This window comes from Dipodomys ordii, unplaced genomic scaffold, assembly GCF_000151885.1.
Source record: "Dipodomys ordii isolate 6190 unplaced genomic scaffold, Dord_2.0 Scaffold16, whole genome shotgun sequence".
In the NCBI taxonomy this organism is placed as follows: Eukaryota; Metazoa; Chordata; class Mammalia; order Rodentia; family Heteromyidae; genus Dipodomys; species Dipodomys ordii.
This window is the reverse complement of record NW_012267232.1, coordinates 18798864-18809691: the sequence shown is the minus strand read 5'-3', so window position 1 is coordinate 18809691 and position 10828 is coordinate 18798864. Positions and strand designations below refer to the sequence as shown.

General features: G+C 44.1%; 2 protein-coding genes across 2 annotated transcripts in view; one reads left to right on the top strand and one right to left on the bottom strand.

Annotated features, from left to right (window-relative positions):
• LOC105982597 overlaps positions 1–5120 on the bottom strand; it is a 31508-nt gene extending 26388 nt beyond the window's left edge. Inside the window, exon 1 of the mRNA XM_013012242.1 lies at positions 5012–5120. Within this exon, the coding sequence (XP_012867696.1) occupies positions 5012–5108 (97 nt within the window). The 5' untranslated portion in view covers positions 5109–5120. The remainder of the gene's footprint in view (positions 1–5011) is intronic.
• Positions 5121–5335: 215 nt separating this feature from the next.
• The window catches only part of Srp54 (signal recognition particle 54kDa), a 51225-nt gene continuing 45732 nt past the window's right edge, over positions 5336–10828 (top strand). The window contains exon 1 of the mRNA XM_013012241.1: positions 5336–5824. The gene's annotated coding sequence lies outside the window, so the exon portion shown is untranslated. The remainder of the gene's footprint in view (positions 5825–10828) is intronic.

The window sequence follows — 10828 nt, the reverse complement described above, 5'->3', positions numbered from 1 at the left end:
GCTCTTCAGCTCAAGGCGAGCGCTCTACCACTTGAGCTTCAGCGCCACTTCCGGTTTTCTGGTGGTTTATTGGAGACAGGAGTCTCACGGTCTCTCCTGCCCGGGGTGGCTTTGAACCGCGATCCTCAGATCTCAGCCTCCTGAGTAGCTAGGATTACAGGCGTGAGCCACCAGCGCCCGGCAAGTTTTTTGTTTTTTTTTTTAATTAATTAAATTATTTATTTATGTCGGTCGTGGGTCTTGAACTCTGGGCCTGGGCGCTGTCCCTGAGCTCTTCAGCTCATGGGACGTGCTCTACCACATAAATCACAGCGCCACTTCTGGTTTTCTGGTGGTTAATTGGAGATAAGAGTCTCACAAACTTTCCTTCCAGGGCTGGCTTTGAAGAGCAATTCTCAGATCTCGGCCTCCTGAGTAGGCAGGATTTTAGGCATGAGCCACAGTTACACGTATTCTTCCAACTTTTGAGTGGTTCTTTGGAGATAAGGGTTTCCCCGAGGACTTTTCTGCCTGGGCTGACTTTGAATCATGATCCTCAGACCTCAGCTTCCTGAGTAGGATTACAGGTGTGAGTCACTGGTACATGGTTCAACATTTGTTTTTATCTTTGTCCCAATAATTTTTTTTTAGACAGGCAAATATCAGGTTTTCATCACATTCTTTCCAGTTCATACTGTTCCTTTCCACCATATGTCCCTGCTTTTCTGTTAGGTTAGATCTCTAGCCTTCACCAATCCAAATCCTACTTTATCCACCTACAATGCATAACTAACCACTGAGTTATAGTCTACTTATTACTCATATATTACTCTCAATTCCTTATCCAAATTAAAAATGCCCTGAGAGGACTTCAGGTCCTAGACAAGAGAATAATTTCCCTTACTTTTTTTTGGCTGTTCTCTAGATTCAAGTGTCCTAGAAATAATAGGCATCAACAAAGATCCTTGAAAATTAGGGGAAAAAAAAGAGTGAACTGTCTATGGATTCAGGACTTGAGGAAGGACACTAAGGCAAGCTCTGTTTTTTAAATATACAATGTCGGGGCTGGGAAGGTGGCTCAGTGGTAGAGCGCTTGCCTTGCATGCATGAGGTCCTGGGTTCGATTCCTCAGCACCACAGAAGCAAAAAGAAAAAAAGCCGGAAGTGGCACTGTGGCTCAAGTGGTAGAGCACTAGCCTTGAGCTGAAGAGCTGAGGGACAGTGCCCAGGCCCAGAGTTCAGGCCCCACAACCGGACCCCCCCAAAAAATTAAAAAAATATAAAATAAATATACAATGTCATCTAGAGGAGTCCTGGAGACACCTGGAATTCAAAAGCCCATCAAGCTTAAACAGGAAAAACAAAAGCAAACTATCTAAGAAAAGCTTGCTTTATGTGGCCAAAGACCAGGAAAAGGAAAACAACAGAGAAACTACCAGGGAACCACACTCCTCAGTCCACAGCCATGCAATATGGGGTGTGTGTGGCACTGGTGGAGTCGCTGTGGATCAACCCAGGGACAGAGAAACTTGTGCCTGGCATCTCCTAGCCTTCTGCCTAGTAGCAGAAAGCAAACCAGCTAGTGACAAAAGATGATTTGGGAAAATGTCTTTCTCTCAAGCAGTCCCCTAGTTCCAAATAATGAAGCTGATGTGAATAGCACTGTAAGCATACTGACACTGCACCATCAATGGAGCTAGACCTACAAGTTAACTTTAAGCAAAGAAACTGCCTACTGAGGTAGAAGATTTAAATAGTTTCAGGAGCCTTCTAGCATATTAGAGCAGCAATATTTCAATAGCACTTATGAATTCTCTTGTAACAAGTAAAAAAATCAGAAAATTTCAGCAAAGAAATAGAAGTCATTAAAGAGAGAAATGAGCTGGGACAGGTGGCTCAGGCCTGTGATCCTACCTACTCAGGAGGCTGAGATTTGAGGATGGCAGTTCAAGGCTAGCCTGAGTAGTAAAGTCCATGAGACTATTTATTAATTTATTTTTCCAGGTCCTGGGGTTTGAACTCAGGGCCTGAGCTCTGTCCCTGAGCTACTCAGTGCTCAATGGTAGCGCTTTACAACTTGAGCCACAGTGTTACTTCTGGCCTTTGCTGTTTATGAGGTACTGAGGAACTGAACCCAGGGCTTTATGCATGCTAGTACAGCAGTCTACCATTAAGCCACATTCCCAGTCCTCCATGAGACTCTTATCTCCAATTAACCACCAAAAAGCCAGAAGTGGAGAAGTAACTCAAGTGGTAGAGCAATGGCCTTATCAAAAAAGCTCAGGGACAGCATCCAAAGCCCTGATTTCAAGCCCTAGGACCAACACACACACACACACACACACACACACACACACACACACACACACACACACACACACACACACACACACAGCCATAACTCTATCTCTATACTCTATACCTAACTCTAAACAAAACCCTGATCCTATCACTAACTGGAAGTGTGTCCACAACCTTACCACTGATGTAAAAAGATTTTTTTTTTTTTGGGTCCAGTTGTGGGGCCTGAACTCTGGGGCCTGGGCACTGGGCCTCAGCTCTTCAGATCAAGGCTAGTGCTCTACCACTGGAGCCACAGCACCACTTCTGGCTTTTTTCTTTTTGCTTATGTGGTGCTGAGGAATCGAACCCAGGGCCTCATGCATGCAACGCAAGCGTTCTACCACTGAGCCACCTTCTCAGCCCGAGATTTTTTTTTTTTGGTAAGTTGTGGTCTTGACCTCTGGGCCTGGGCACTGTCCCTAAGCTCTTCAGCTCAAGGCTAGCACTCTACCACTGAGCCACCTTCTCAGCCCGAGATTTTTTTTTTTGGTAAGTTGTGGTCTTGACCTCTGGGCCTGGGCACTGTCCCTAAGCTCTTCAGCTCAAGGCTAGCACTCTACCACTGAGCCACAGCACCACTTCCAGTTTTCTGGTGGTTAATTGAAGAGTCTCATGGACTTTCCTGACTGGGCTGGCTTTGAACCACAATCCTCAGAGCTCAGCCTCCTGAGTAGCTAGGATTACAGGCCTGAGCCACTGGTGCCTGGTAAGAAAAATTTTTTAAAGTTAAAAAAAAAATGTACTCTTTAGCAAGTAATAAACTTCTTGTTAACATTCAGAGCATACTTTCAGATCATACTGATTTTGAAAAATGAGAGTCTCAATGTCTCTAAAATTGAAAATTTACACTAAATGGTTTCATAAGAGTGAAATATTCTGGAGGGGTAGGATATTTTAGTAACTGCAATAGCTAGAGGCACTACTACATTTTCAAAGGCAATCTATGTTTTTGGAAAAAAATGACTTCCCATTGAGAAATGTAGAAAAACCAGATGGAAGTTGGTATTGTTTTACAACTGGGATATGATTGCCAAAATAGCAATGAAGGGTTTATTTTTGGTGGTACTGGAGTTTAAACTCAGGGCTGTGCTTGCTAGGCAAGGGCTCTACCAATTGTGTAGAGCCAAGATAGTATTTAAATGAGGTGATGGAAGACTCAAGATATTTTGGAAATTCCTACTTTGAAAACTTGGGTTTCTTTTTCCTTCCTTCCTGCCTGCCTGCCTTCCTTCTCCTCACTCCTTTTCTCTCTCTCTCCTTCCTTTCCTTTCTCTCTCTTCTTTCTTTCTTTGCTTGAACTTAGGGCCTGGGTGCTGTCTCTGAGTTCTTTGCTCAAGGCTAGCACTCTACCACTTGAGCTATATCTCATTTCTGGCATTCTGTCGTTAAGTGTACATAAGGATCTCAGACTCTTCCTGCTTGGGGTGACTTCAAATCACCATCCTCAAATCTCTGCCTCCCAAGTAGCTATGATTACAGGTATGAGCCCGCCAGCACTCACTGAGTTTCTTTTTTTTTTTTTTTGGGGGGGGGGTCCAGTCGTAGGGCCTGGGCGCTGTCCCTCAGCTCTTCAGCTCAAGGCTAGCGCTCTACCACCTGAGCCACAGCGCCACTTCTGGCTTTTTTTACTTTTTGCTTATGTGGTGCTGAGGAATCGAACCCAGGGCCTCATGCATGCAAGGCAAGCACTCTACCACTGAGTCACCTTCCCAGCCCTGAGTTTCTTATAGTTTGCAGAATTAACTGTCCTATAAGATTTGGAAGCTCACATTCATTTAGTATCTTAGTTAACATTTTTTGTTTGTTTGTTTGTTTTGCCCCAGGCCTGGTTCAAGCCCCAGAACTGGTAAAACAAAAGTAAATAAATTAGAACGCTTAATAATTATTACTATAATTCATATACCTACCAATTGACTGTAACATCACAATGGTAGAGGACAAGGTTGAAAATGTAAAATTAGTAGTTGTCAGTAAACAAGGTTATTTCAAGCAACAAGTTGAATAAAAGTAACCACGTGAATCAATCTTCAGAAATAGAGAGCTATAGGATAGATAAGTAGGTAGTTACCAAAAAGAGAATGTTTACTTTGTGTACTCTCACTAAGCTTCGCTTTGCCAGAACTGAACGACCTCACTCTTTAATAACTAGATCTATCACACTCACCCAATTCTAACTTTGCTTTCATTATTTAGTATTGCATTAACAGTTTAAAAACCAAAATCTTTCTTTCCTTTTCACCTTCCCTTCGGGAGTAAGGGAGATAAATACTACTAAACAGTTCCTTTTACCATCGAGAAAATAATTACACCAATCTACAGGTGATTTCACCTGCAGGGTAACTGCACACCCTAAAACCTTTAAGATGTTTTATTTTCAGGTAAGATCCGCTCTTGGGACTAACAGCGAGGAGGGCAAAAAAAAAAAAAATCTTCCCCTTTCCTGCATTCATAAAAGGGGTTTGGGTCCAGAAGGTTCTCCGGGCCAGTCCGAAGTTTGCAAGGACATCCTAAGTGGCACTCTGAGCCGCCCAAGTTGAGGCGGGCTGCGCTCCACCTACCCCACAGGAGAGCGCAGCCCAGCAGCCCAGCAGCATAGCGACCACTTGCTTCACCCCGCCTAAGTCCTCAGACGTCATTGCCCAAAGAAATGCCCTTGTCCCCACCGCCTGACTCTGGCTGTGATGCTTACTGGTAGTTCGCATCCATTGGAGCAGCGCCGTGCGGTCGGCTGGAGCCACAGAACCGAGCAGCTGAAGGATTGCCCGCTGAGCCGAGCGAAAGTCCATGTCGCCCCAGCCAACAGATCCGGAGGTTTGCAGTGCGCACGCGCAATCGGACCCGACACCACCGCCCTCCCGCCCCCTCTCTAGAGCGGCGGGCAGGTTTGCACAGCGCACGCGCAGTCAGACACGGCTTATTTTACTCACCCATTCCCATCTCCCACAAAGCCCGCCCACCCGGCCTCGACAGCATGTCTTAAGCCCCGCCCCTGACGGAGTTCCCCCGAGCACCTCCTTCGGGTTTGTCACTTTTCCTGGAGGTGGCTCCTCAAGCCCTGCCTTTCCCCCCCCACCCCGAGACTACGTCCAGAGAGAGTCAGTCTCCCTACTAATTGCATGCTGCAATTATTCATGGATAGAAAACGAAAGCCAGAAGCCAGTGCAAGCAAAGAACTACGCACTTAGAAGCCGAACCCAAGAAAGGCAGCACTTTGCCCCGGAAGCGGAAGTGCATCTTTTCGTGAAAGGCTGGTCTACGCCGAGTGATGACGTCTCCTCATTGGGCGGAAGGTTCGGTGGCAAGTCGTCGGTCTTCCAGCTGGTGGGAGTTGGCTTCGCGGGCTGGGCGCAGGGACCCTAGTTTATGTAGTTGGGGGAGGTCAGGTTGTGGGGGCGAACCTGTCTGGCAGCTCCCAGTTTTCCCGAGTTTCCTCCTCCGGTGTGGGGCCTCGTCAAGGACTCCCCGGCCCTTTTAGGGCTACGGCGTTAGTGGTGCTTCTCCGGTAAGTATGGTTTTCCTCTCCACGGGGACTACAGAGGGGACGAGCTGGGGGCAGTCACAACCTGGGTTAAGGACCAGGCACACGGGAGTGTGCTTCCCTCTCCTCCGACTGTCATCTCCAAGCCCCAGATGCTCTGGCCCCTCTTTATCAGTTGCACTCCCTTGAAAGTTTTCTGGGGATTTCTGCTCCTCGCCTCCTTACTGTCACCTCCGATCCCCAGCTGCTCCAGCACCTTTTTATCTGTTGCCCTCCCTCAGAAGTTTTCGTAAAAGATGTGCTGAGACCCTTTTAAGTTATCTGGCAGGTTTACCCAAGCCAAGTAAGATATAGGCATTTGTAGCCTTGGCTTTTGATTGCTTTCCTGAACAAGAATTATATGAGGCTGGCTACTTTCCTGAAAACTTTTTGATATGAACCAGATTTTACGTTCCTGTGAGTTTGTAACATTGTTAATATTTCTAACAATATTGTTAGTATTAACGATATTGACATTGTTCTGCATATTGTAGACGTTAGATAAAAGGACAAGGGTTGAATGCCAGTGATAAAATATACTGGTGATTTTATCCGAATCTTTCGAGACCGTTTATTCTTGAAACTCTCTTACTGACTTTCTTCTCTTTGGCAGTACTGGGGTTTGAAGTCAGGACCGGGAGCTTGCTAGGAATATGCTCTACCACGGGGTCACGCCTCCTACCCCCCTTATTTTTCCTCACCTGGTTCTTTCATATGCATAGTTTAACAAAATATTTACTGTTCTTTAGCTATGGGAATGAAATAATGCAGGACAACAGCTCTGCTCTTGAGAAGCTTTCAGTTCAGGGGAGGCAGAAGCACATAAATATACATTATATAATGTATATAAATATACACTATAAAGATGAATAATAAGCTTGGTGCTGGTATTTCATGTAATCCTTGCTACTCAGGAGGCTGAGATCTGAGGGTCATCATTTGAAGCCAGCCTGTACAGAAAACTTCAAAAAGCAAGACTGGAGTTGTGTAGCTCAAGTAGTAGAATACCTTCTTGCCTTGAGCAGAAAAGTCAAGTGAAACTCACACACACACAAATGGAGAAAAGATGAATAATGATAAAGTCTATTTAGGTATAACGAACAACAAAATAGAGATGAGTTATTGCGCATGTTGTATTTGTGACCCTGAGCAAGTTGCTGTTTCCATGTAGCCTCAGTTTCCTTTCTACTTAGTATGTTTATGAGAAGAAGATGAGGTAACACTGTGTTTAGCATAGTACCTAGAACATAGCAATGGTGGTGCCAAACAGGAGGGAGATATTTCCCCTGTTAACTTGAATTTTTCATATGAGTGATTGCTATTTTTTTAATCTTAATATGGAGTACTATGCAAAAAATACTTTAAACTCTCCACTTAAAGAGTACCCCTGTATTCTTATCTGGACCTGCCTCTGGACTATATAGTAAGATACTAGAGAAAGATAGTAATTGTTCTTCATTTTTTTTTTTTTGGGGTCCAGTCATGGGGCCTGAACTCTGGGCCTGGGTACTATCCCTCAGCTCTTCAGCTCAAGGCTAGCGCTCTACCACTTGAGCCACAGCGCCACTTCCGGCTTTTTTCTTTTTGCTTATGTGGTGCTGAGGAATCGAACCCAGGGGCTCATGCATGCAAGGCAAGTGCTCTACCACTGAGCCACCTTCCCAGCCCCTGTTCTTCATTTTTAAAAGTTAGTTTTATCTTTTGTGCCGATAGGAGAAGGAAAGGGAATTAGTAAAACTTGTTCCTTTGGTTACTTTTCATCTTAGTTGACTCTCCCCTTTTGCCAGCCTCTTGGTCTTTGCTATCACCTATGTATTTCACAGACTCACCTTGAGAATTCTCATCTATATGCTATTTCCAAACTTTTTTCTTTAGCTTTCATGTCATGAGCAATAGTTCTGCACTTTCTGCTGGTTCATTAGGTCCAAAACCAAACATACTATCTCCTTTTTCCACTATAAAATATATACATAAGTGTATATACAGAAGTAGATGGGCAGTTAGTTATTCTCAGTATGTTTGTATATGTTTGTAAGTTTTGACCCCTTGCTTACTGTTTCTTATATGTGTGTTTGGTTTAAAAAATGAAAAGTAGGGCTGGGAAGGTGGCTCAGTGGTAGAGCGTTTGCCTTGCATGCATGAGGCCCTGAGTTTGATTCCTCAGCACCACATAAGCAGAAAAAAAAAAAAAAAGCCGCAAGTGGCGCTGTGGCTCAAGTGGTAGAGTGCTAGCCTTGAGCTGAAGAGCTGAAGAACAGCACCCAGGCCCAGAGTTCAGGCCCCATGACCGGACCCCCCCCCAAAAAAAAGAAAGAAAGAAAAGAAAAAGAAAGTAATTGAAATAGCCCACTGTTCAGGCATCTGCTGCTGGTGCTGCTTTAAAAAAAAAAATTGTGTCTTCTTAGCCTTCTGAGTAACTAGAATTATAGGCATAAGCCATCAGAATCTGGCAACAAATTAGATTCTTTATAGTTTTGAGCCTAGTGCCTGGTCGCTCACATCTTAATCCTAGCCACTCAGGAAGCTGAGATCTGAGATTGAGGTTCAGAGCCAACCTGGGTAGGAAAGTCTGTGAGACTCTTATCTCCATTAAACTAAACAAAAATCTGGAAGTGGAGCTGTACTCAAGTGGTAGCTGCATTAGTCCCCTTTCTGTTTCTATAGCTTTGCTTAATTTATCTATATTGTGGTCTGTTTCTATACTTCATTTCTCCTTTTCTTTTTAATTTTTATTCTTTAATTGTTATAAAGGTGATATGCAGAAGAGTTATGGCTATGTAAGTCAGGTAATGAGTACATTTTTTTTTTGGACAATGTCACCCCCTCTCTCTTCCTGTTTTTCCCTCCTGTCTTCACCCACAAGTTGTATGGTTCATTTTCAACATAGCATCTAGTGAATACCTCTGCTGCATTTGTTCACCCTTTAAAAAAAATTTTTTTTGTCGGTTTTGGGGCCTGAACCCTGGGCCTGGGTGCTGTCCTTCAGCTCTTCAGCTCAAAGTGAGTGCTCGACCACTTAAGCCCACAGCGCCACTTGCAGTTTTCTGGTGGTTTATTGGAGCTAAGGGTCTCACAGACTTTCCTGCCTTGGCTGGCTTTGAACAGTGATTCTCAGATCTCAACCTCTTGAATAGCTATGATTACAGGATTTGAGCCACCTACGCCAAACCCTTTGTTAAAATTTTATATTGTATTAGACCTGAGTCTTGAACTCAGAGCCTAGGTACTGTCCCTGAGCATTTTTTTGCTGAAGGCTAGCACTCTACCACTTGAGTTGTAGCTCTACTTCTTGCTTTTTGGTAATAACTGGAGATAAGAGGTTCACAACTTTCCTTCCTGGCTAGCTTATAACCAGAATCCACAGATCTTAGCTTCCTGAATAGGTAGGATTATAGATTTGAGCCATTAGCTCCCAACTTGTTTTAACATTTTGAGGAATTATCAAATACTTTCATTAAAAACTTTACCAAGGAAGTGTCACTGTAGCAACAAGTGGTAGAGAGCTCACCTTGAACTGAAGAGCTGAGGGACAGCTCCCAGGCCCAGAGTTCAAGCCCCACGACTGACAAAAAGAAAACAAAACAAAACCAAAAACTTTACCAAGCCAAGCGCTGGTGGCTCATGCCTATAATCCTAGCTACTCAAGAGGCTGAGGTCTGAGGATCACAGTTCAAAGTCAGTCCGGCCTGCCCGTGATACTCTTTTTTTTTTTTTTTTTTTGGTCCGGTCGTGGGGCCTGAACTCTGGGCCTGGGTGCTGTTCCTCAGCTCTTCAGCTCAAGGCTAGCGCTCTACCACCTGAGCCACAGCACCACTTTCGGCTTTTTTTTTTGCTTATGTGGTGCTGAGGAATCGAACCCAGGGCCTCATGCATGCAAGGCAAGCACTCTACCACTGAGCCACCTTCCTAGCCCCCGTGATACTCTTATCTCCAATTAACCACTAGGAAACCAGAAGTGGCACAGTGGCTTAAGTGGTAGAACACTCACCTTGAGCTGAAGAATTCAGGGACAGCATCTAGGCCCAAAGTTCAAGCCCATGACTGACAAACAAAACAAAAACAAAAAATCCATACCAGTTTATATTCCCACCAGCAGTGTAGGAGAATTCTGATTTCTCCACATTCTTGCCAACATTCTTTTTTTTTTTTTTGTAAGTCGTGGGGCCTGAACTCTGGGCCTGGGTGCTGTTCCTCAGCTCTTCAGCTCAAGGCTAGCACTCTACCACTTGAGCCACAGCACCACTTCTGGCTTTTTCTGCTTATGTGTTGCTGTAGAATTGAACCCAGGGCCTCATGCATGCAAGGCAAGCACTCTACCACTGAGCCATCTTCCCAGCCCCATCATTTGTCTTTTTGTTTATAGTTATCCTAGAATGTATACAGCAAAATCTCATTATAGTGTTGATAGTGTTATTTTTGATATTTGATTTTAGTCTAACAAAATAATTATCCAATGTATAAGGTTCTTGCTAATATTTTATAGTCTGCTTTCTGTATTCAAGCTATTTTTATTAGCAAGCATATTTTTAAAGTTTTATTTCTGTGGTACTGAGGAATCAAAGTCAGGGCCTCATGCACTCTAGTCAAGCACTTTACCACTAAGCTACATTCTTAGCACTAGCAAGCATATTTTACAAAAGTATTTCCATTTCTATGTCCCTCACTTTTCCTCAAATCTTTTTTTTTTTTTTTTTTTTGGGTCGTGGGGCCTGAACTCTGGGCCTGGGTGCTGTTCCTCAGCTCTTCAGCTCAAGGCTAGCACTCTACCACTTGAGCCACAGCACCACTTCCGGCTTTTTCTCTTTATGTGGTACTGAGCAATCAAACCCAGGGCTTCATGCATGCTAGACAAGCACCCTACTACTGAGCCACATTCCCAGCCTAAAGCTGTGAATTTTAAAGAGATAAAACACAGTGTTTTATGATTTGTTTTCTTTACTTGTGGGTAAAGAGAAAGAGAAGACCAGCACTGTAATCATCTCTGACATT